The sequence below is a fragment of the Prionailurus viverrinus genome, chromosome E1 (assembly GCF_022837055.1).
Source record: "Prionailurus viverrinus isolate Anna chromosome E1, UM_Priviv_1.0, whole genome shotgun sequence".
NCBI classification, from domain to species: Eukaryota; Metazoa; Chordata; class Mammalia; order Carnivora; family Felidae; genus Prionailurus; species Prionailurus viverrinus.
Genome location: NC_062574.1, coordinates 13,050,872 through 13,076,049, shown reverse-complemented (window position 1 = coordinate 13,076,049; position 25,178 = coordinate 13,050,872). Strand labels below are relative to the sequence as shown.

At 52.6% G+C, this 25,178-nt stretch overlaps 1 protein-coding gene across 5 annotated transcripts in view; it reads right to left on the bottom strand.

Moving 5' to 3' along the window:
• ATP2A3 (ATPase sarcoplasmic/endoplasmic reticulum Ca2+ transporting 3) overlaps positions 1 to 15,131 on the bottom strand; it is a 34,298-nt gene extending 19,167 nt beyond the window's left edge. The window contains exons 1-8 of one of the 5 annotated variants that reach the window (XR_007146819.1): positions 14,805 to 15,131; positions 4,930 to 4,947; positions 4,565 to 4,647; positions 2,948 to 3,052; positions 2,620 to 2,758; positions 2,248 to 2,328; positions 2,071 to 2,156; positions 30 to 494 (exon numbers count right to left, since the gene is read on the bottom strand). Coding sequence is in view for 4 of the 5 variants with exons in the window: in XM_047832604.1 (XP_047688560.1) it covers positions 30 to 494; positions 2,071 to 2,156; positions 2,248 to 2,328; positions 2,620 to 2,758; positions 2,948 to 3,052; positions 4,565 to 4,647; positions 4,930 to 4,947; positions 14,805 to 14,922 (1,095 nt within the window). In the remaining variant the exon portion in view is untranslated. Of the gene's footprint in view, positions 1 to 29; positions 495 to 2,070; positions 2,157 to 2,247; positions 2,329 to 2,619; positions 2,759 to 2,947; positions 3,053 to 4,564; positions 4,648 to 4,929; positions 4,948 to 11,054; positions 13,048 to 14,804 lie in introns of those variants that run through there. The other 4 variants (XM_047832604.1, XM_047832602.1, XM_047832601.1 and 1 more) reach the window with 4 other exon arrangements.
• Between the last annotated feature and the right edge of the window lie 10,047 nt (positions 15,132 to 25,178).

Here is a 25,178-nt window from a genome sequence, read left to right as displayed (position 1 = left end):
GGGGCCCCAAGCTGGCCACAGCCACTCACCCGGCAGACAGACATCTGATTGGTGGTGAGTGTGCCTGTCTTGTCAGAGCAGATGACCGAGGTGCAGCCCAGCGTCTCCACAGAGGGCAGACTCCGCACAATGGCATTCTTGCGTGCCATGCGCCGTGTGCCCAGAGCCAGGCATGTAGTGATAACAGCTGGGAGGCCCTCAGGGATGGCAGCCACAGCCAGAGCCACGGCAATCTTGAAGTAGTAGACGGCACCACGAAGCCAGGAGCCACCATGGGCTGGGTCAGCGAAGTGGCTGATGTTGATGACCCACACGGCCACACAGATCACAGAGATGGCACGGGACAGCTGCCGCCCGAACTCATCCAGCTTGTGCTGCAGCGGTGTCCGCTCTGGCTCCACTGCCGCCATCTGACTCCGGATCTTACCCAGCTCTGTGTGCAGGCCTGTGGCCACTGCCACCCCCAGTGCCTTGCCCGATGCGATGTTGGTACCCTGGCCAAGGGAGAGGTGAGAAGGGCTGCTTAGCACCCTGGTTAGGGCTGAGGACCCCTGACTCCTTCGGGCTGGCGTAAGGTGCTTATCCCCCTACTAGGCTTTTCGTCTCCGTGTCCCTTAGTGCTCTCAGAATTATGCAGCTATGTAGGACCAAGCTATCGCTGTCATCTTGATGACGGTGTCAGCTCTATGAAGGCAAGGGCTTGGTTCAGCACCACGTCCCCAGTGACCAGCATGGGGAAGCACCAGGCCAATATTGACAATAGGATCAACCAGCACAGCACAACACCAATCCCCCAAAATGTGATTCATAAAAAGCCAATGTGGCCATGTAGGAGTGCCAAAGCTGACTGTGATCCTAGGTAAATAATCTGTAAATATTTACTGAAGAATCCAGAAAACAAGTTTACGTCCATCCACTCCCAGGGCCCTGGTAAAATCCTTAAGTCCTGATGTAAAGGCTAGCTAGCCTTGAGCCTCTGTGTCCTCTTTGATAAAATGGTCCCACAAAGGAGCTTCTCTGAGGGGGCTAAAAACACCTTCAGACAGGTGTCCTGGGCTGAGGCTGGAGAAAAGGTAGGTGCCAGTAGCAACCTCAGTTTCTTTTCTCTTGTCCTGAGCATTGCAGCTTCTACTCTCCCATCCCCCTGCCCACACAATTTGCAGGCCCCTCAGCTAAGGAAATGACCTGCAGTTAGCCAGAGCGTGCACCTCAGAAGGCTGCTTAGTGACAGCTGCTGATGCTGGAGCATGCCTTGTAAAGTCCCTCCCCACCTCAAAGCAGCTTGTCCAAGGCTTCCATGCATCTAGGCAGGCAGTTCTTAAAAAGAACTCGGAGCAAATGTTGTGTTCTCCATTTCTGTTCACTTCTGGGGAAGTCTTCTAGCCCTATAACTTGGTGCCCTGGGACATGGCCAAATGGCCTGACCTATCGTGGCTTCTGTGTTCAGCTTCTGGCTGTTTCTGGGCGGCCTGTAACCTTCGCTGGTTAAGTACCTCTGAGGCCACAGGGCCATATCATTCCCACCATGGCTGAACCCACCACTCTCCCTGAAAAGAACCACTGGGCCCTGGCATCTTGCCTTAGGGGGTCAGTTTTCCCATCTGAGATATGAACTGTTTCTGCCATACTCCACCACTTTGGCAACCATCTTCTCTCTAGAGGCGTCTCCACTGGGAAATTATAGGCTAGCTCTGTCCCTCTATAGATTAAGGCAGGGTAAAGCCTAGCAGGTAAGAGGAAAATCTCTGGACTCCAAGCGTCTGAGTTCACATCCCAGCTCTGCCATTCACTGGCTGTGCGACCTTGGGCAATTTACTTACCCTCTCTGTGCCTGTTTCCTTGCTGGAAAATGTGAAGAATAAGAGTACTCATTTCAAAAGCAGTGTGAGGAATAAATACACGTAAAGGGCTTAGAATAGTGCCAGGCACACAGCCTTCACAAGCTATCACTAATACCATAAATTTGTACATATTGTCAATAATCGACGAAGTTCTTTTTGTAGGGCTTTAACTGATTCATCTAAATGTTACTGTTTTTATTAGTAGTGTCCAGCCACCCCAGGGACTTACAGAGAATAGCATGTTCTTCTTGTCCTGGTTCACAGCTCTGGGATCCAGGATAGCATCTGTGTGTTTGGTCACAGACACGGATTCACCTGGTTGTGGAATCAGAAATGAGAAGCCTCATGTGAAGACACCCCCACCCCCTGACCTAGCCCCTGCTCAGCCCCAGCCTCCAGGCCTCACCTGTCAGGATGGACTGGTCCACTCTCAGAGTGGTGGACTTGATCTCGAGGAGGCGGAGGTCAGCGGGCACTTTGTCTCCCACTGTGGGGAGAGAGTTGGCTGAGTGTGGCTTTCGGCACCAACCCCTAGCAAAGCCAGGAAAGCTGCCAGGAACCAAGGCTGGGGCTGAGAGGCAAGGGCCTGAGCTGTGATCCCTGAGATAGGTGCTGCTCCCTGGCCTACAGTCTCCATATCTGTCCAACGGGGTTTTGGCCAAAAAGCTTTGGAGGGATCCAGCAGCCACCCTGCTCTGTGTATACAGCCAGAAAGATGGGGACAAAGGGAGGGATGGGCTCACCAGCATCACATGATGAAAAGAGGCCCCCAGTGTACCTGCTACTTCCACGATGTCTCCAGGGACGATGTCCCGGGCGCGGACCCTCTGCACGCCCTTGCGGTCCGAGCGGATCACCTTACCCATCTCAGGCTCATACTCTTTCAGGGCCTCAATGGCACTCTCAGCATTGCGTTCCTGCAGAAATATGAGGCAGGTAGGTGGTCTGTCCCCACTGGCCCTAGCTGGCTGACCCCTTGTAATGACACCCTTGGGGCCTGGGATACAGCTAGGAGCAGAAGGACCTGCAGTGGGACTCTAACACCAAGTGGCAGTCACATCCAGCAGCTGGGACACCCCAGGGTCCAGCCCACCTCTACCTCCCACCTGCCATACGCCCACGATGGCATTGGCCACGAGGATCAGCATGATGACCAGAGGCTCCACGAAGGCTGTTGTGGTCTCCTCGCCCTCCTCAAACCAGGCCAGGACCTATGGAGTGAGAGTTGGTGAGCTGGGGCTACGCTGTGCGCCGGGGTCTGCTCACCGTTTCCTTCACACCCCGGATCTCCTGTCTGCTCTCCTGCTTTGGGAGAGATCCCCCCAGGGCGCCCTGGGCTTGGAGAGGGCTGCTCTGAGGCTCTGGCTTAGAACACTCAGCTCTTGCAGTTAGTGACTGTCATGGCCCACATCCCACCCAGCCGACTTTCAGGACAAGGGGCGGTTATACAGCTGCCAGCGTGCCCAGCTGTGGTTCTCCAAGTGGGATGCCAGACTGGCGGCAGCAGCAGCATCTGGGAACTTGTTAGAAATGCAATTCTCAGGGTCCATCTCAGTTCTCCTGAGTCAGAAAGCCTGGGGTGAGGCCCCAACAGTCTATGTTTGAACAAACCCAGCTGATCCCATTGCGGACTAATGCCTGAAGTCCACTGGCCAGAGAAGCATAATTTCAGTCAGCGTTCAGGCCTGGAGGCAAAAGACCTGGTTAAAGTCCCATTCCCACCTCTTGGCCCAAGTGGGTACTTGTTACTCCCCTCCACGGGTCTCAGTGTGTCCATCTGTACTGTAGAGGAGTATCAGCACCCTTTTGGCTAAACTGTTGTAGGCACCTGCATAGATAGGGGTTTTTTTTCTCTGGAGGAGTCCTCAGTTTCTACAAGGACAGTTGCCAGGAAGGCCAGATACAGCTGGGCCCCCGCTGCCCCGCACTCCATGTTACCTACATGAGGTCTCCTCCCCAGGCCCTGCTGGGCACAAGGCCAACAGCAGGAACTGTGTCCACTCCCAGGGGGCCATTTCCCTGCATTACCCTTGGGTTTCTGCTGCTCAGCCATCAGTGACAATCACCGTCCCCCCCCCCCCCGCCCCCCACAGCTCCACCCTGGGCCCCTGACCCTATAGGTCCAGGAGGGTTTCAGGCAGTGAAAATAACGGAAGAGTAAAGGGAGAAGCAGCCACAGAGAAGCTGTAAGAGGTTAAGGTCCAAATTCTTCTGTGGGGCATTGGGAACCATGGAAAGGGCTCTCCACCACCAGGGATAATTTGGCAACATAGGGAGACTTTTTTTTAAATGTTTTATTTATTTATTTTGAGAGACAGCACATGTGTGCACTCATACATGTGCATGAGGGGGTAGGGGCAGAGAGAGAGAGAGAAAGAATCCCAAGCAGGCTCTGTCCTGTCAGCACAGAGCCCAATGCGGGGCTTGATCCCATGAACCTGTGACATCATGACTTGAGCTGAAACCAAGAGTCAGACGCTTAACCAACTGAGCCACCTAGGTACCCCGAGAGACATTTGATTGTCACAACTAGGGAATACCACTGGGGAGGCAGGCTTTGAGGGAAGCTGAAGTCTGAGCAAGGCAAGAGGTGTGTAGGGGTCCAGGGATGCCCATGGCTAAGAGGATAGACCTGTGATTCAGAGCCTGGGCCTCTGAGCACTGCCCCGACCTGGCCTTCCCTTCCAGGAAGACTGATGCTGTGGGACGGGGGCCTTACTTACGAAGGAGACCAGGGCAGCCAACAGCAGGATGCGCACCAGGAGGTCTTCAAACTGCTCCAGCACCAGCTCCCACAGGGACTTCCCTGAGAACCAGAGTACTAGGTGAATCCTGGATTCCTTACCAAGTGACTTGCCCCCATTCAGAGCTGGCACCGCCTCAGAGACCACCTGGCCCACTCCCTCCATACTATTTAAAGACTGAGAGCCTGAGGCCCTACAGGCACAGGTGGGTAATACTGGGGGGGGGGGGGGCGGTGCTTGGCAAAGCCTCACTCTGTTGGGGAGAGGGAAGGCTACAACCTGACAGTGAATGGCCCAAGAATGTTGCCTGGTGGCCTTGCAGCCCACCCTGGCCCAACCCTTACCTTCTTCAGTTGGGAGCTCTGTGGGATCCAGGCAGTCACAGGAGCCATGAGGAGACAAGAGATAATCGGGTTATGCAGTGGGGCCGTGGAGGAGTCTCAGCAGTCCCTCCCCACTATGCCTACCCAGACCACCATGATGGTCGAGAGATGTCCCCACTGCTCTCTGAGGTCACAGAATGGATGGTCTGAGCACAGAGGCTTCCATTGCTCCCCTCGCTTCATCCCACTCTGGTTGAGGAAGATCTGGTATGGCATGGCTCACCTTGGGACATGGGTCCTTCTAGACCCTCCTCCACTGCACAGAGAAACTGAGCAAACTGTTGAAGAGAAGGGACCCCAAAGGTCACCAGTGAGTTGATAGCTCCCCTGCACTGCTCTTTCTCAGATGGCTGCCCAATCCTGTTCAATGTCCTCTATGGCCATGGCAAGGTAGCCCCTCCCTCAAATTTAAATGAATGGAAATTAAGTAAAATTTAAAATTTTACTTGATTTTAGCTCAGGCTACATCTGACTTACCTGCTCCCCCGGGAATACTTGGACAAGGTCTATAGCACAGCCAGCCTGCTGAGTCCCCCATACCTGGGGGTTCCCTTGGACACAACCTCAGCAGCCAGCACCCCAGGCACCCTGCCACGGTTAAGTTCCTAGAGGCTGAGTCTCACCTTGTCCCCCACCCCCCCACCCCCAAACCCTCCACTCTGGGCAAACTCCATGAAGATCCATCCCACACACCTGGTCTGTGACCCATAGAACAGTTTGAGGAATGATGTTCCCAAACACCACCAGGACCTGCTGTCACTTTACAAGCTCTATTTTTATCTCCTCCATTTCCTGAAGGACCTTTTATTCCAGGCGAGCCGGCTGCCTCAGTACCTGGAGTCTTTGAATCTTCCCAACAGTCTAAAGGGAGACAGGGCAGGAATGCTCACCCTGTTCCGCAGGTACAAGAACTGAGATCCAGAGTGGAAAAGTGGCTTGAACAAGGTCACAGAGCAAGTAGGTAAGTCTAGGGGAAGGGACAGGAGCTGGGACTCAAAGGGTGGAGTGCAATGGGCTTCTCCCTCCAAGGGCTGAAGTCAGGCTCTGTTGAGGCCTGAGGCTCCTCCCAGACTGAGCCTCCCTGAGCCCTGCTACTCATTGGCCTGTCTCTGGGCTAACAGCGCTGGCATCACCAGGGAGCTTGTCAACAACGCGGACTCTGAGGCTCTAACCTAGGCTGGCTCTCCCTTCCTCTTCTTCCTTCTTGGCACAGGTCCTTGTATCTGTCCACCTGTTTTGAGCTCGAATACCCGCAACCATTCTCCCTGTGGGAGGCCTCTCCCCAGACCACCTGTTCGGAGGATCTGGGGCATCCGGCAGCTGAACCGTGGAGAGTATCAAGCAGCCCACTGGGATGCAGAAATCCAGGAGGGAAACACATAACCTAAAAATATATTTTCTGGTCCTATTTTAGGCAACGGCTGACATTTTCCGTGGAAAATGTAATCTCCAGTGTCCTGCGTTGAGATTAAAATCAAACAGACTTTTTCCTTCTGATCTATTTAGCTGAAGTGAACAGGAAAGGCAGGGGGAGGGCCAGGCCTAGTTTTCTGGGCCAGTTCTCCAATCCAGCGGGGTCCTTTAGAGGTCATGTCTGCCATGCCCCAGCCTTGGCACAGAATATTTCCAACCTCATGGCACACCTCAGCCTGCTTCAGCTGTGCTCTACTCAGGAGACTCCTGAACCCCCCGCCTCTGTGGGGATGTTCAGGGTTCCTGACCAATGGGAGTTTATCCATAAGTCTCACCCGAATCCCTCCTGCTGTCTCCCTAACCCCTCCCTCTGTCAGGCATGTAGCCCTTAGGCTACCATACTCCTTAGGGCATTTTTTCTGGGCAGGGTCAAGGCCTGGGGTTGGGAAGCATTGTCCCGGGGCACACGTACCAGCTCGAATTCCCCCCAAGCTGCCCTCTGCCTGCCTCAGTCATCTGTCAAGTTCTCCCCTTCTGCTCTCTGACCCAACATCCGAGTCAGGATCCACTCTTTGGTGGCCGTTTGTTCTCTAAATGCTTCTGATTGTCCCCACCTTGCGGGCACATAGTATGACTGCACTTTCTGGCCCTGTGCAAGTTACAAAAAGAAGGATGCATGTTAGTTCTGGGCGGGGGCATTAAATTGGTGGCAGGAGACTCTCTATTTAGAAGGGTACTGTCTAGTGGAACTTTCTGTGATGATGGAAGCGTCCTCTAGCTGCACTGTCCCATACAGTAGCCACTAACCACATGTAACTGTTGAGCATTGGGAATGTGGCTAGTGTGGCTGAGTAGGTGAATTTTAAATTTCACTTAATTTTCATTCATTTACATTTAAACAGCCAAACAAGGCTAGTGGCTATAGCATTGGACAGTGAAGATCCGGAGCTCTTTGTCCTTCTGCTACAACAACCAGCAACCCGTGAGACGTGTCTGCTCTGTGAATCAGAATCACAGAGTACAGGAGACACAAAGCCCCCAGACGACCTGCCACTGACATACAGATCTACAGCGTGAGCAAGAAATGACCTGTACTGTTTTCAGCCACTGAGATACGGGGTTTGTTACTGCAGCATAACCTAGCTGATCCTGACTGATACCCCCTTCTCCCCAGACCTGGCCTCTACCACAAGGTTCCCCTTCTAACCTACCCACTGCCCTTGGGGGAGGCTCAGCCAGCCACGAGGTCACAGAAGATGCCCTGCCCGTCCCTGTACATGCAGTGCACATGCTTCTAGTTTTGTCCGAGCAGCTGGCTCCCTGTGGGATCCTGAGCCTCTTTGGAAGATGGGGTACCCACTCCCACCCTGAAGGGCTGCTGTCATTATTAACATTAGTAAGAACCACATTTACTGAGCGCCTATTATGTACCAAGCACTGTGCCAAGTGCTTTATGGGGTGGGTACTATATGCTGACCATATAAGAAGGTACTCCACAGCAGAATAATTATAGCAGAATTATTAGTGTTGGGCGTGCCAAATGCCATGCATCCTCTTGGGCATTAACTCTCTTGTGATGCTCAAACAACCTGAGAAGGAAGATACCATTATTATTCCCCTTTTACAGAGTAAATAACTGAAGCACAGAGAGGTTGAATGACTACTTTATGGTCATACAGCTGCGAAGTGGCAGCTTTAAACTTGGGTAGTCCAGGGGCGCCTGGGGGGCTCAGTCGGTTAAGCATCCGACTTCAGCTCAGGTCATGATCTCGCGGTCCGTGAGTTCGAGCCCCACATCAGGCTCTGTGCTGACAGCTCAGAGCCTGGAGCCTGCTTCAGGTCCTGTGTCTCCCTCTCTCTCTGCCCCTCCCCTGCTCACGCTCTGTCTCTCTCTCTCAAAAATAAATAAGCAAAAAAATTTTAAACTCGGGTAGTCTGGCTCTTGACCCCCTGCTCAGCACCTCCTGCGCTGACTCCTAAGCTGCTCTGCCTTCCCATCCCGGTTGCACTGCCTTCGCTAGCCAAAGTCACCTGAAAAAACTTGGCATCCTATGTCCTGATTGTTAGGCTGGGTGCCCTGATTCCATCGACTAGCTCACCCCTTCGTCGTGATCCCAGAGCCACTAGCCAAAATCGTCCCTGCCCACAAAGGCTCTGCTGTCCTCACAGGTGGTGTTTTGACGGTTACTAGGCTCCGTCTGCTCAGGCCTGGTCTACTTCAAATTCTAATCCTGCCAAGACCCCAGACAACCCTGGGGCTGTCCCTTCACGTGACCGGGTCCTAGGGCCACGGAGGGAACCCAGGGGCTAGGAAAGCACTGTCCCAGCCTCTCCCCAGGCATCCCTGGAAGATGCTGGTTCCCCCTTGCTATCCTCAGGCTGCATGTAGAGGGGGTGGTGCGCTGAGCCCTCAACAGTGTCAGATGCTCCATTTGTTAAATGGGGAGAATGCCCCAGCCCTGCCCACCTCTTGGTGCCATTCAGCAGGCTGCAGCCAAAGACAGTAACAGGAAGTGCTATTCCCTTCCGCATCCCAGCTGGGTCAGCCCGGTGGCATGCAGTCCCCCACTATTCTTCTGAAATAGTGTACGTGGTGGACTCTCCCAGACAACCCCTTCCCTAGGTCACTACTGTCAGTGAGCTGGCCCACGCCCCCAGATGCCCAATGTGGGGCTGGCCTGAAGGGGCCTGGAAGATAGCCTGTGGGCCCTGGAGGACAAAAGGGAGTATATGATCAGAGAAGCTTCATGGCTTGGGGCAAGGAGTCTGGTCCAGAGGGCTAAGTTCAAGTCATGCTCTATCTCTTGATAGTTCTTTGGCTATGGACAAGTCAATTAACCCCCTCTGTGCCTCAGTTTCCCCATCTGCAAAATGGGGATAATGATAGTAACTACTTCTGAAGTCACTGTGAAGATTAAACAACATGCACAGCACATGGTAAATGCTCAGTAAATATTAGCTATAATATTGGTTATTAAAACGTAAGCTCCATGCCAGTAGTAATTTGTCAAGTGCAGTGTCTTCAGCACCTAGAGCAGTGCCTGGCACAAAGAAGGTGCTCGATAAAGATTTGGAAATGAGTGAATGACCCTGCCTCTGTCCTGCTCACAGACCAATGGTGGCTCCCCTTGGCCTGAGGAATAAAGACCGACCTTAGCATGGCCTTCAGGGCCTTCCTGGATCTGCCCCAAGCTGACCTTTCAGAATCCTCCTATATCCTGGACATCTGCCAGCCAAGTGAGATGCCTTAGAATTGCCACTACCTTCCCTGGTTTTGCTAAAGCTTCTTCCCCTCCAAAGTTTTGCTTGGGCCATTCTTTCTGTGCAGACTACCTTTCCGCAGCTCCTCATCTAAACCCCAGCCTTCCAGGAAGCCTTCTTGGAAAAGCCCGTCCACCCATCCCTCCGCTCTTCTCTTACTAGTCATCAGTATTGCGGTCACCGCCACCTGATGGGAGCCCTTCCAGGGCGGGGAGGGAATGAGTCACCCCTGGGTCCATAAAGAGCCTCACAGAATTGTTTACTCAGTCGCCCCATTGTTCAGGTCAAGGCCCTGGGCCCACAGCCTGGAACCCAGGAGAAGTGGGGTATACGGCCAAGGCTACCCCAGGCTGCATGCATCACCTGCTCCCCTGATCTTCCCTCTTGACTCCTTTTTCTCATCTCAAAACATTGGAAACTGGTATTTCAACTTCTAAATTGTTGATTCCAGCCTGGAGAGGCAAGAGCTCGCCAAGGTCTTCCTCAAAAGTAAGTTTACAGGGCAATTAAGTTATCACTTGCAGAATCGGGGAGACGCCTTCACTGGGCAGACCGCACCCAGTTCACCTGGCCCTGTCCGGGTCTCTAGGACCTATCTAGAGTGGACAACATGGTCCTGCCCTCCAGGGGGCCTTGGGAAGCAGCTCCCCAAATGCAGAGGCCTACAGACTACCTGGCTGATCTGGCAGTAGAAAACCCTGGCAAAGGGTCTGCTTAACGTCTATATGCCAGCATGGTGTGGACAGACTCAGTCCTGCCTCAGGGAGCTCCTGGTGTGAGGGGATGCTGTTCCTGGGGTGGGGGCAGGGGAGTGCCAAGGCTGCCCAAGGGGGCCAGTGGGCATGAAATCTAGGGTGGACCTAAGAGACCTGGAACTTCCCATGCCTGTAGGGAAACCACACTTTCCTCAGATCCAAGAATCGTTTCATATCCTGCAAGGCCTTCAGGGGAATCTCAGGATCCCATGTCTGCACTGAGGAGGGCACTGAGGCCAAGGAAGGACAAGTCTTCCTGAGGCCACCCAGCAAGGTGGACCACTCAGACCTCACCCCCTCCTCCTGCCTGGCCCCATACCCCTTGGCCAAGTTTCCTACGGCCACACACATGGGTTTCCTGAGTTCCAGCAGCCAACTGGGGCCCGGGCTGAAGGCAGGAGATAAGGTCACAGCCCAGACACGACTGGCAATAATCTAAATCTACCCACCCCTCCCACCTGCAGCTCTGGGGCCGCTGTATCCAGTGTACAGATGGAAGGCTCCAGTTCCTGTTACAGCCCTTTCCCTAGCTCCCTTGAACAGGAACCACCCCAGACCTTCTGGGATCTTGCCCGACTTCCACATCACTGGGCTCTCCAGGGCCCTCAGGTGTTGGCCTGCTTGGTAGGACATGCCCAACACAGTCCTGCCTCTTACCTTGGCTCACATCCAGCAAAGGTGATGGGCAGCCCATTCACGGACACAAGAAAATCAAATGGCTCCAAAATACATGGAAAAATGCCCAACATGACTGGTAACCAGAGAAATGCAAAGTAAAACTATGAGAGGACACTTTTCCATCAGATTGGCACAGATCAAAATGTCTGGTGATGCATGGCAATGGTGCAGGGGTGACGAAACAGGCAGGTCAACAGGTGCAACTTTATGGAGAACAATTCAGCAATAGCTGTCAAAATATAAAGTACACATGCTGTTTTATGCAGCAACTCCGCTTCTAGGAATGTATCCTTTGGCAATATTGACAAGTGTGTGAAGTGATGTGGGGACAACAATATGCCTTGTGACGTGTGACAGGAGAGGCTATGAACAATCGCAGTGCCCTCCAAAAGCCAGGTGAAGAAATACCGGAAGAGCCACATGAAACCCTGCATAGCTACTAGGAAGCCCCAGGATGCTCCACAAGGCACCATCTCCGAGAGTGATTATCACGTGGAAAGCAGGGGCAGAACAGCACTCACGATCCACTCCCTTTTGTGTGAAAAAGATCATAAGGGTCCAAAGGAGTATGTACCCAGCATACCTTGGGAAGGAGACACAAGACCCTGGGAATACTGGGTGGCTGGACAGGTCTGGGAAGACTTTACTGTACCTTTTAACCCTTTGAATGTTGTACTGTGTGTACATTTTTATTCAAAAAATAAACTGAAAGGATGTAGAAAGCCCCCCAAAGAAATGGAGTCCTGGGCACCTCTGGGACCTGCTGGGAAGGGCACACTCTCGAGAGGTGCTGGGCCAGGGGCCTCCTGTGCACTCCCCTGTTGGGGTTTCAGAGGACACATCTGTTCACTGGGGTTGGGAGAGGCTGTGTTCTGTGTGTATGGGGCATTCCCAGCTGGCAGACTCAGCACTGCTGAGGCCCATCCCCCAGCTCTGAGGAGGGAGGAGTTAGAGAAGGTAGGAGGACAGGATCCCCAGCCCCTGCTTTCCAGCCTCCCTTCCTCCCTCTACCAGCAGAATTTGCAAACTTCAGGACTTAAGCAAATGACTTCCTTGTGGTTTCCAGCACTAACGACCTTGCAGGTGCACAGACTCCTGGGGTGGGGGAAGACACTTGTCCCTGGGGTGTTTCCCTCCACCTGTAGGTTTAGCCCACCCCACCACCCAGCTGGCCCAGATTCTGGCCCAGACTCTTCTGCTACCAGGAGGGATGGCTTGGTGCACACAAACACTCGCAAGCAACTCCAAGACATGGGTCCTATTACGGCCTCACGAAGAAACCAAGGCACAGAGAAGAAAAGTGGCTTATCCAGGATTGCACAGCTGTGAATGGGGCAGAGCTAAGGTTCAAAATTCTGTCAGCCCAATCCCAGACACGAGTAGACACCACTCCAGGTTACCCAAGAGGGAAAGACCTCCCCAGTGCCCATAGAAACTGCAGAACACAGATGACTCCTCCTCAGCTGGGGCTGGTTGGAGAGAGCATGATGCGGGAAGGGGCAGCTGGCTCCCCTCTCCTAACCTGAGGACTTCCAGAGTCCCGGAATGCTTCCTGAAGAAGAAGCCAATCAGTGATCTGAGGGATCTCTAGGGCCCTGTGAGGGCTGGGGGCATTGCTGGGATAGCTCCTGCCTAATTGACCCACCTCCTAGCACAGCCACCATCAGGGGCCCAAGGCCTGTAGAACCAGTGACTCCCTTCTACAGACAGAAAAAGGGAGGCTAGAGAGGGACAGGTACCCAGGACCAGCTCCACCAAATATTATCTGACCTTGGGCAAGTTGTCTAACCTTCTGGTGACTCAGTTACCTCCTCTGCAAAATGGGAATGACAACAGCTGCTTTCACAGAATTGTTTTGGGGAAGAAATAAGAGATGAAAAGTGGTAATAGTGCCTGGCACATAGTAAGTGCTCGGTGAACATTACCTTTTATTATTACCACTATCAAAGCACAAGGGAACCAGGGACCCCATCAGTGCCCCCCCCAACTTTTCCTACTTACCACCCCCCAAAAGCACATCCACCTCTTTGTGGACCTACACACCACATCAACATCCTTATCTATCACTTCACACAGATGCTCAGTGGACTGGTCACTCCCAAAGCCCCTCACTAGACAAAATAATATGGGGGAGAACTAAGGCTCCCTCCTTCTTAAGCAGCCTCTCCTCTCCTGGATCAATGAACACATGGGAGCCAGAAAGAAGAGGGATGTAGACTAGGGTCACACAGGGCTTCTGGAGGCAGAACCAAGGGCTAGATCTCCAGTTTTCCTTGGGAATCAGGACTCCCAAGCTGGAGGCCACAGTGGCACAAAAGAGGCTGTGAAACCCCAGACCTGCTGCCCTGACCCCCATCCCCACCCCCACCCCAGGGTTGGGGGAAAAGTCCTGCTGCCCTGTCCTCTTGCAGCAATGACACCCTCGCTGCCAAGTCACTAATGGAGGATATTAAATAATATTTATCTCCCTAGTTCCTCCCACAGCTCAACTAAATATAGCAACTAATTTTTTTGGAAAAGGATTTCTGCTCCAGAAAGATAATATTTATATAAGAGGTGGTTTTCATAAGCCAATACAAAACCCAAAGCTCCCTTTCTGACAGCTCTTTGTAATTTTCAAGCCATCCCTGAGCAGTAAGACACTCAGGCCAGAGCACCTTCCCTTCTGGCTGGCCGGGATCCCTGAAAGGGTGAGGCCCCAAGTCCTAAAACAAAGTGGGTCCAGGTTGCACTTGGGGGAGTGGGGGTATATTTCCATCTGGATCCCAAAAATTGTGCACAGTACCCTGGGGGTGAATGAAGAGGGTGGCAAGTCCTGACTGGAAGTGACTTGAGGAGGGGACCCCTCCATCTTCCACCTGTGTGCCTGGGCCACATCTGGGTAGTACCTGGTACTTGTGCCTTTTGGCAGATGGAGAATCCCAAACTCCTTAGAAGATAAGAAGAAATGATACCACTTCCACCCAAACAGCAACAGCATAAACGCTCCCTCCCTGCCCAGCGGCAGTCAGGTGCTGCTCCCGGTCACGGTCACGGTCACGCAGGAGGGAAAGGCCTATCCTGGCAACTCCCTGAGCGAGGCCTTGAATCTGCCACCCCCAGGGAGGTAGGTCTCCCGCCTAAGCAGTTCAAAGCTCCCACCGACTCCCTCCCGCCAGCCACATCCGCCTTGGGTTGCAGAAAGAGGAAGACCTGAAGGTGGGGGTGGGGGCACCAAGGCTGCCAGCTGACAAATTGCACCTTCTGGGTGTTTATTGAGCCCTCAGGGGAGACCCTTTGGGCCAGCTGGGAGGCTGGGTCTTAGAGTCCCTGTTGGTCCCTGGTCAGCTGAGGTCGGCGAATGCCTTTGCACAATGGGGGCAGGTTGCAGTGCGGGACCGGAACCCAGCGCTGACCGCGGAGGGGGGTGGATTAAAGCTTGCGGGAGTGGATGGGGTGGGGAGTGGCTGTGGAAAGCCTGTAAGATCCGGACAGATCCCTGGGCCTGGGGACGGGGAGCCAGGAGTCAGGTCTCTAAACCCGGAACCCGCCCTGCACCCCCACGCGAAGGTGGCCGCGCAGCCCGTCCGAGTGCCCCAAGAGCATCTGCAGAAGTTTCTGGAGCCCTCGCTTCCGGCCCGCCTGCGGTAACCGAGGGTTGGAACCGGAGAGGTCCGCTCCCCTTTGCGGCGCAGGGGAGTAAACTGAAACTGCGGGTCCCCGCTTCCCTGGCCAGGCCGACGCTCTCACCGTTGGGGCCGTAGCGCTCTCGGGCGCTAGTCACCTGCTCTGGCCTCAGGCCGCCCTCGACCGTCACCGAGAAGCGGCGCAGCACGTCGGCTGCCGAGAGCAGGTGCGCCGCCTCCATGCCGCCCGCCTGGTTTTCTGCGCGGTCTGCACCGTCGAGTCCGCCGCCTCTTCGCGGGGCTACTGCGCTGGGCGCCGGGAGCTCCCGCCCAGGAGAGCGGCGCGCGAGGTCATGTCCGCGTCGGGACCTTTCCCGAAGGCAGTGGCTGCAGCGGCGGCGGAGGCCCCCGCCAGGATGCAGCGCCCCGGGCTCCCTCCCCGGGGCGGGGCGGCGTGGAGCCCGCCCCCGCACTCACACCCCTTCCGGCAGCCCCAGGAGCCCGCTGCCTCCCCGCCCCGCCCCCGCAGCGCCCCGGGGCGCAGAGGCTGGGCCGCCAGCCCATTCTGCGGAAGGGGGAACTGAGGCCTCCTGCGGGGAGCGCGCCTGGCGTGTCCGGGAGGGGCCGCAGCCCCTGTCCTCAGGGCTCTGGGTGCCACCAAGGGCCGAGAGCTGCGGCGGGCTGCGGAGCACGATTCTCAGGGCTGTCCTCTTTTGAGCCTTCCTGGGTCCTGGGGGGTTGCAAAATGGAGGTGTCCATAGAATGGCTTCCTATCCCTGAACTTGAACTATGCAAAGGAGGACCCTGGGTCTAGAGAGAACCCAAAAGCCTGTGAATAAGCGCAACTACTGCGGAGATTACTTGATGTTTTCTTCTTTTGATGTCTGTGCTTTCTTTATCTCTTCCAAATGGTCAGCGATGCATGGTTATTCCTCATACAACCGAACCTCTAACGATGAACCAGTGTATGAGAAAGAAAATCAGTCTCATTACCTTAGACTCACAGTCTTACCCCAGCAGGAAATGTATCTGCCAAGGTGGGGGTGGGGCTCCCTAGAGGCCTGAGGGGCTGGGGTGGAGGCCTCTGGCCAGGGTCCCCAGGGAGAGTGACCCAGAGTCAGGGATGGGGAGGGACCTAGGAACCCCCACTCCAGCCCTCCCTGAGTTCCAGCCTCTCTAAGGGGTGCCAAGAGAAGGAGTTGCAGGTCAGGGAATCGAGCTGTGGGAAGGCAGAAACCACTCACCCCATCAAAAGAAGGAGCAGAGAGCAGTCTACTCCAGGCACCCCCTTCAGCTTAAGAGCCATCCAGTCTCATCCATCTGCCCTCTTACGCCCCACCCCCTCGGCCTCTGCTGTCTTCAGCCTCTGGGATCCACCTTGGCTGCACAAGGTCATAGATTCCAGATTGAGCTCACCCAGCCAGCTGTTCAAACCCTAAACCCTACAGTGAGTTCCTGTGCAGCCAGAAAGCCTTTCCAGATACTGCAACTGCACACACAAGCAGAAGCTTTCAGCCTGGCCCTGGTTGCTGACCCCTATCCGACCGTGTGTACCCCCCAGCTCCTGATCTCTCCCTGCCCGGTTAGAATGTGGTCCTCCTCCTCTGTCTGATCTTCACTATGCCTCCTTAAGCATTGAGACACTCAGTGAGTGTATGCTTTATCTGCACTTGGACAAACAGCTGGTGGCCAAAGTGACATGGTCACAGGCATGCTGTCCAAAGGGCAGGTCTATCCTCCCCACCTCCCAGCTGCCGGGTACTGAGAACTTCGGTCCTGGCATCTGGGCCCAGCTCTTTCGAACTCTCTCACAGGATAGATGGTTGGCAGAATTTACTGCCTGTCTGGCAACAGACATGCCTACCTCACTTCACCTGAGGAGACCAGGCTGGAGCATGGGGGAAAAGGTAGGTCTTCCTTAGAAGGACTTAGACACATGAGGAAAAAAGGGTGTTGCAGTCAGAAAAAAACAGCCAGTGTTGAAGGTGGGACACCTCAGCTGTCTGCCAGGGGTAGTGATTCAATCCTTCAGCATGGCTGGATCATAAGGAGCATGAGCACCAGGATTAGGAAGGTAGGTCAGAGAGACAGGGCTATGATGCTGAGAACCTTGATTGTCCATATAATGGCCTGGATTTTGGACTGAAGGCTTTTTAAGCATTAAGAGACGGAGCTTTTGAAGGGGAGAGCAGCGGCTGAAGGGACCCTGCAATCCTCCTGACAAGAAGTGAGGCAGTGTGAACCAAGACAGACAGGGTTGCAATGGACTGAACCTAGTAATGGATTAGATTCAGTGATGAGAGATAGTGAGGAGTCCCAGCTAATCCCCAAGTTTCTGGCATCAGTAGCTGGGTGGGAGAGAGGTTCAGGCTTGAGGTAAGGGAGCAGCAGATTGATGTGGGGAGAGGAATCAAGGGGTATATTGGCACCAAGTGGGGTACCAAGGGGTATGAGGGGTCTGGGAGACTCCAGGTAGAGATGTCTTAAGGCAGCTGTGGTTTGGGGCTGAAGAGGGATACCTGGGAGGCAGCCTGAACTGTTCATGTAATCCCCCTTCCCAGCTGAGTGACCAGGGGAGGGCTCTGAGCCAGGAGTCACTCAGCCATAGGCAGGTGAACTGAGCCAATCAAAGTCTCTCTCGAAGAGTTTAAATGTTGAGCCAGAGGTTATATCCAGACCTATGACCATAGGCGCTTGGACTACAGTTAGAGGGCAGGAGTTAAAATCATGTGAAGTACAGCAATGGGAGAGTAGAGGGAAAACCAAGTCTACACAAAGCAAGATATTGAGACAAGATCCCATGTGGTGTCAGAGAGAGGGAGAGAGAGGCAGAGCCAGAGACTGCTTAATGGCATCCAAGTTCCTCAGAGCCTCTACTGTACTTCTGCCCTTGGCTCCCCGAGATTCCACGAGGCACAATTCTGTGCACTTTGCATAGACCTGCCTTTATTCGTCACAGTTTGAGCAGGTTTTTGTCTATTGCAGCCAAAGGGCTGTGACTAGAGTCTGGTAGGCTCGGCTTTGAATCTGGGCTCTGCTTCTTGCAGGCTGTGTGGCCTTGGGCAAGGCACTTCACCCCTCTGAACCTCACCTTGTTCATCTGTAATTATTAGGGTAAGTCAACTGCTGTAACGAGGTCACTCCAAAATGTGTAAAGACTTAAGCAACATGGAAGTTTATTTCTCGGTCCTGTTAACTCTGAAGCAGGTGTTCTGCTTGGTGGAGTGGCGACACTGAGGCCCAGGCTCTTTCTGCTCTGTGATTCTGCCATCTCCAATGTGGTTCCAAGGTTACCACACTCACGTGCATCCAGTCAGCAAAAGGAGAAAGAGGAAGGAGGGTGGTGATCAGTGTATGAGGCAGTCCAGGAGGTGAGGACCTCATTTTCTGTCAAGTTCCATTGATCAGAATTCAGTCATATGGCCACATCTAACTACAGGGGGAGCTGGGAAATGTAGTCTACCTGTGCTTAGAAAGAAGTGGGGGGGGGGGCGGGCTGGGTGGCTCAGTTTGTTGAGCGTCCACCTCGATTTCCTGTCAGGTCATGATCCCAGGATCGTAAGATGGAGCCCTGCATCAGGCTTGCGCTGGGCCTGCAGGTTGCTTATGATTCTCTCTATCTTCCTCTGCTTCTCTCCCCCACTCGTGTGTGCTCTCTCTCTCTCTCTTTCTCTCAAATAAAAAATATATATATTTAAGAAAGAAGAGAAAACTAGTCTGGTGAATAGGTAGTCTTAGCCATATATGGAGATAATGATGACCCACTTCCAGGATTGATGAAACCCAGCATCTATCCTCCTTGCTTGGTTTTCTTTATGAGAATCTTCCCTGCTCCTCCCTCATTCCTTGTGGTTCCCTTAGAACTGATCCCATTTCCTAGATCTAGGGGTGGCCTTTGACTCTGTTCTAGCCAAGGAGGGGCCTATAACTCCCTGGCCATAGAGACTGATTGGTTCAGGACAAGCATGTGACCAGAAGTCGGCCAGTCAGAGCCACTGACTTGGATTTTTATTAGAATATTAGGGAAAATATTGTTATTATGTCCCTAAAGTGGTGGTGAATCTGGTGCAATGTAAGTTTGGTGTTGCTGGCAGCCATATTGCTACCATGAGAGTAGAATTTTCACCCCATGAAATTACCACAAAGAGAAGTAGAGAGGGGCGCCTGGGTGGCGCAGTCGGTTAAGCGTCCGACTTCAGCCAGGTCACGATCTCACGGTCCGTGAGTTCGAGCCCCGCGTCAGGCTCTGGGCTGATGGCTCAGAGCCTGGAGCCTGTTTCCGGTTCTGTGTCTCCCTCTCTCTCTGCCCCTCCCCCGTTCATGCTCTGTTTCTCTCTGTCCCAAAAATAAATAAAAACGTTGAAAAAAAAATTTAAAAAAAAAAAAAGAGAAGTAGAGAGATGGAGAAAGGCAAATTTCTGATGACATCTACCTGCAATCAGTCCATCCCTAGTTTTTTTGTTTTTTTTTTTTTTCGGTTGCGTGAGTCAGTAAATTCCTTTCTTAGTAAGGGCTTCTGCCATTTGGAAATGGCCTTAAAGAGCTGCTCTGGGAACTAACTGATGAATGTTGGTAAAATATGGTGTCCAGAAATAGTACGTGCTCAATAAATGGTTCCTAGCATTACTCTTACTCTTATAGGAGTGGGATAGGGACTTGCAGGGGAGATGGAGAAGGAGCAGCCAGAAACGAAGATGAAAAACATGGGACCAACAGAGGAAGGTTTCCCAGATGTCCCTCCTCTGGGCCTTGTCCTAGAGCCTCATTGGCTGGCCTGAGGGCTATGCCCCAGCACTCTGATTTGCCTCTTGCCTGTCACCTGAGGTGAAGAGTCACCATGTGCCAGGCCCTGTGCTAAGTTCTTTTCCCATATCATCTCATTTAATCCCCACAACAACACTGGGGTAAGTACTACACAATTATTCCCGGCTACATGGGCATATAAAGTGTATGATTACGCAGGGTCTGGTGCTTGGTTAATGCTCTGCTATCATTGTCTCGTAATTCTGCATAATTTTATCTCTGAACTTACACTTTGTAAATGAAGTCAACAGAGCATGTATGTAAGCCGAGAGGCTATGCCAAATATGCTGTCCCATTCAAATATAGAGTTTGTGATGCTCTATCAGCTCAGAATTCTGGTGGACTCATGATGCATGGGAGTTCAGTGAGACTCAAACTGGGTATAAAGCAAGCGTGTTATGTCTACAACTGAGTAAGTGGGAGTGCTGACCGCCCTGATAGGCCATGCTTTGCCTTTGAACCAGAACTTGCTTCAAAAGCAAAAAGAAAGCAATAGTATCCTAAGAAACACTTCCTCACTCATGATACTTCCCAGCATTTGCCAACCACTTAAATTAGAAAGGATGCCCTATTCCATGCTGATGGTGCAGAGCCTGCATGGGATTCTCTCTGCTCCTCCCCTGCTCACTCTTTCTCTCAAAATAAATAAAACAACAGAAAGAAAGAAAGAAAGAAAGAAAGAAAGAAAGCCATAGAAGAAAGGGGAAAGAGAGGGCAACCCAGAGTTCCCTTTTCTTTTAGTATATCCTTACTCATCTGTAAGCCCAAGGGCTAGGATTCACCCATGTCAAGAAGTGAAATGAAAACAGTAAGTATTGTGCAGCATTCCCGCTGTTCTGGCCCAAACCACATATATATGCATGCACGGCAGAGTTGCACAGTGGAAGTGTGCTGGGCCCACATATGCACACACCAGCTATGAAATACAATTGGTGTCATTTTAGTGATTGAACACATGAGTGAAATGCTCTTAATTTTGCGTTTAAAACTGGCATTGCACAAAATAAAGATGAATGGTACAATTCAGGCTAATAATTTAAATTTTGCATTTTCCTTTACTTAGAAGAGTAAATAGCAAATAAAAAAAAAAAAACCATCATGACCAGTAAAGCAGAGATTGCAGAAAGAAAAGCTTTGTACAATGTATAATGTACAATGGCACATTCCCCCCTCTTTTTTTTATAAAAAAATTTTCTTAATGTTTATTTATTTTTGAGAGAGAGAGAGAGCAAGGGACAGAGAGGGAGACACAGAACCCAAAGCAGGCTCCAGGCTGTGAGGTATCAGCACAGAGCCCGACATGGGGCTCGAACTTACAAACCACGAGATCATGACCTGAGCTGAAGTTGGATGCTTAACCAACTGAGCCACCTAGGCGCCCCTTCACCCTCTTTTTTAGAGAGGGGCTCCACATTTCATTTTGCACTGGCCCTACAAATTATGTTGCCAGCCCTGTTCTCATTTCCTAGACAAAGAGAGGCTCTGAGGGCCCAGGGGACTTGCCCAAGGACACACAGATGGGTTTCAAACCTGGGCTACTCTGACTCCAGAGCCCAGGCTCCTAAACACCCCACCAGTCTACCTACCTGGAAGCCCCTCCCAAAGCACGAGGTGAATGGAGCTTTGACCAGTGGAGAAGGGTGGTCTCCTGCCTGCTCTATTCTTCCTGCCTCCTACTTTATTATCACTGCCTGAGCTCAAGCCCCACCTTCTCTCTCAAGCCTCCTCCCTGGTCTCCCCGCTCCCAGACCTACCTCTGCATATACAGATTGCCTGACTGAGCTGGTGGTTTCATGAGTTCATCCCTCTGCTTATGAACCTTTCTTAGCTCCCTATTACTTCAGAGTAAAGTCCAAACTCTTCAACCCAGCAATCACAGCCCTTTACCAGTTGGCATCTCTAGGTAAACTGGTCTCAAAATTCCTCAAACTGGCCTTGTGCATTCCCGCTCCACCTCTTTGTTCACGCTGTTCCCCTGGCCTGGACTGCTCTCCTAGGCTCCTCTCCCTAAAATCTCTCTCCACTTGGGAAACTCACTTCCTTGGCTACCTCAGTCCTGTGTATTTGCTCTCCTCCCTGCACACTTTTGATGGGCTCTGAATGAGGCCAGAGAAAGGCCTCCCTTTCTCCCTCCCTCCTTCCAAAATATTTAACAAGGACCCAGCATGTACCAGAGACAGTGCCAGGCCCTAGAGGGATGGCCCCTGTTCTCCCTGAGGTCGCTCCCTCAGTCATTAATCCCAACTAACCACACATAGAAACAGACTGCAGGGTGGCCATCAGAGTCTTGACACATGGTCAGGAGGGGGTTCTCTCAATCAGGGAGCTCAGGGAAGATCTCCCAGAGGAAGGAACAGGGGAAATCTGAAGGAACAGGGGAGGGAAAAGTGATCTGGGCTGAGGGACAGCCTGTGTAAAGTAGGCTTTTCTGTGAGGCCTTGGAGGTGCCTGCTGTCTCTGGGCCTCAGGCTCCCGTCTGTCACATCAGTGCTGGCTGTGGGAGGGACTGAGGCAGTGCAGTCCTTTGAGAAGACAGGGAGGCCGGGGTTGTCCTGCCACTGCCCCACTTTGGTTTGTAAATGGTTTGACTGAAAATGCAAACAGCCCTAGAGACCTGGGAACCTCATTTCCTCTTCACCAGCGTCATCCAGGCCCAGCCAGCAGGTGTCCCAGGCTCCCTAAGACCCTGCTGCTGAGCACCAATTCTAAGTCCACTGTCTTATCCTCCTACCTCCACCTACTTGAACAGTCCCCTCTGGAGGGGCAGGAAAGACTGGCTCGCAACTGTTCAGACCGGGAGATGCTCCTGTCTGCTATCTTCTCTCTGATGCCAAGTTCTTTTATTTTGATCTTTTGGGCTTGGGGACCCCATGTAAGCACGCCCACCAGTCCTCCTGGGCCGGAGCCCCACCTAGCCTGGAGCCACTTGTATAACCTCTCCCTTCAGCCTCTCCCTGTGCTCTAAGATGGGGACCTTCACCGTGTCATCTCCCCTCAACCTTGCCTCTAAGAGGGTATCTAGATTTCCCAGCCCACCATTCAGCCGCACTACTTCCTGCCTCCCATGGTTGCCACACGGGGGCCACATCTAGGTCATTGCACACAATAGGAAGTTTCTTGCCTCTGAATCTTTGTTTATTCAGTCGTCCCCTCTGCTTGGAACACCCGTCCATCTTTTAGTGCTGATCCCTACTAGTTCTTAAGGCTTGGAAGCCACTTCTCATCGGTGAGGCCAACAGGGCTCTGGTAGCCCGCATGACCCCATCAGGCTCACAGCACCCTGGTGTCCATTGTCTGCTCTGCTCCCTGGCCTGTTGATACCCTTGAGGGCAGACATCTGGTCTGACTCACCTTTGTTTCCAGGAGGTGTCAGGGAGGGTGTTTGCATGACAGAGTTGAGGTAGGAAAACTCCAGAACCTCTTCCTGGAACAGGAGCATACCTGGTCTTCAAGGGCACGGGAAGTGCAGACCTGTCAGCAGCAGGACAGAGCAGGCACCCAAGGGCCCCTCAGCCAGCCCAGGACACCTGGATCGTTGCATTTTGGCCTGAGGGGCCTGGCCTCCTTCCCCTGAATTTACCTCTACAAGGACACCCTGCACAGGGTGGGGGTGGGGGCTTTGGCCAGGCTGCCAACTCCTCAGCTCCGTGAGACAACTTCCTGTCCTTGCCACCTTATCTCCCTGGCCAGGCTGAGGAGAGGAAGTTGTCCACTTTCTCCCAGTGGTGGGCAGAGACACCCCAGACCTCAGGAAATGGGGAGCATATCATGTGAGGGTATGCCTGCCTCCTTTTGCTGCTGTTACCAGATTTCTCTTCCTAAAAAAGTCATGCTAACTAACACTCTCCTGTTCAAGTGTCTTCCATGGCTTCCTATGGTCTTATTGGGGAATAAGATCAACTCCTCAGCGGCGCCTGGGTGACACAGTCAGTTGAGTGTCTGACTTTGCCTCAGGTTGTGATCTTGCGGCTCATGAGTTTAAGCCCCACATTGGGCCTGCTGCTGTGAGCCCAGAGCCCACTTGGGATCCTCTGTCTGCCCCTCCCCTGCTCACGCTCTTGTTCTCTCTCTCTCTCTCTCTGTCTCTCAAAGAAAGAAAGAAAGAAAGAAAGAAAGAGATCAACTCTTCAGCCTGCCAACCTTATCTTGTTTTCCTGCCCCCTCAACACCTTAAACTTAATCACATTGGTTTATTTTCTCCTTTCTTGCTCCAAGAATTCCTCCCTTTCTGCATTTGCCCATGTTGTTACCTGTTCTGGGAAACTAGCTCGTTCATCTTTACCTATCTGAACCCTCCTCACTCTTCAAATGCCTTCTCCAAGAACTCCTCCTTGACCTCTTGGGAGTCAGTGACCTTGTACCTGCTGAGTGACCTGTTTGTGTGCCCCTCCACTTTTGCCTGAATTCGCAGCTGCAGCATCCAGCTGTATCCCTCCAGAACAGGAGCTGTATCTGAATCATCTCAAGATCTCTAGAGGGTGGCCCAGTCCATGAAGGTCATTATAAAGTTGCCCTCTACATTGAGAATCTCCTGAGGCCTAAGCTGAGTCTATGGCAGTCATCATTGCATCTCAGTGTCTCGTATCTGGTTTGGTACCCACTAGACTTAAAAATGTATGGCGGTTAAATGAACAAGGTTCTAGCCAATGCAATAAGAGATAAAAGTAATGAGGTACAAATACTGGAAAGTAAAAGAATGAATCCATGTAAAACAAAACAAGTTGAAAGTAAAAGAAAACATTCATGAGCTGTGATATTCTCACAGTGGGATGTATCAGAGTTAGCATTCCCATTGTATGGACAGGGGTTTAAGGCCCACCAGGGTCACATGGGGACTTGGGTTCCCGCCTAGCTGTGTGCTTCCTTCCTTGCTCCACCGTCTGGCACAAATGCATAGTCTCTCAGCTAGTCTTTGGCAATGCCTATCAGCACCTTGGCCAATGAGGCAAGAGGACCTGCCTGGCAAGGAGGGGGCTCCAGCTGTTCCAGGCCACGTCTGACCAATCTGCCTGCAGGGACTCAGCTGGTAGTGGGTTGTAAGAAGATAAAACACAAAACCCTTATTTGCCTTGTAAATTGTTATACTCAACCAGGCTCATCAGCCTGAGGTACAAACTTGGAAAAGAATTTGGGGGGGCGCCTGGGTGGCTCAGTCAGTTAAGCATCCGACTTCAGCTCAGGTCATGGTCTCTGCAGTTCGTGGATTGAGCCCCGCATCCCCGCGTTGGGTTCTGTGCTGACAGGCTCAGAGCCTGGAGCCTGCTGCAGATTCTGTGTCTCCCTCTCTCTCTGACCTTTTCCTGCTCACGCGCTCTCTGTCTCTTAAAAATAAATATTTTTAAAAAGTTAAAAAAAAAAAAAGACAAAAGGAAAGGAATTTGGAAGCTGAGACCTGCTCCCTGGTATGGGGAAAGGGCGTTGGCCCTAGAGCATCTGGGGGCAAGGCTTGTCTTAGTCCCTTGATCTGGGGTCCTGGCCTTGCTACTTGTGTGCAGAGAGCAGGGACTGCTGGTTTAGCTTCTCCCAGAGGGTGTCCCCAGGCCTGGGGCTGAGCTGCGGGGCTAGCCAAGTCCTCAAGCAAGGCTGGGCCCTCCTCATATCATCCTGGCCATAGGAGTCTGAAAAGGCCTCTCTCCCTTAGGACCCTGGGTCTTTGTCCCAATAGGGGTGGGACAGATGATATCTGGAGCTCACA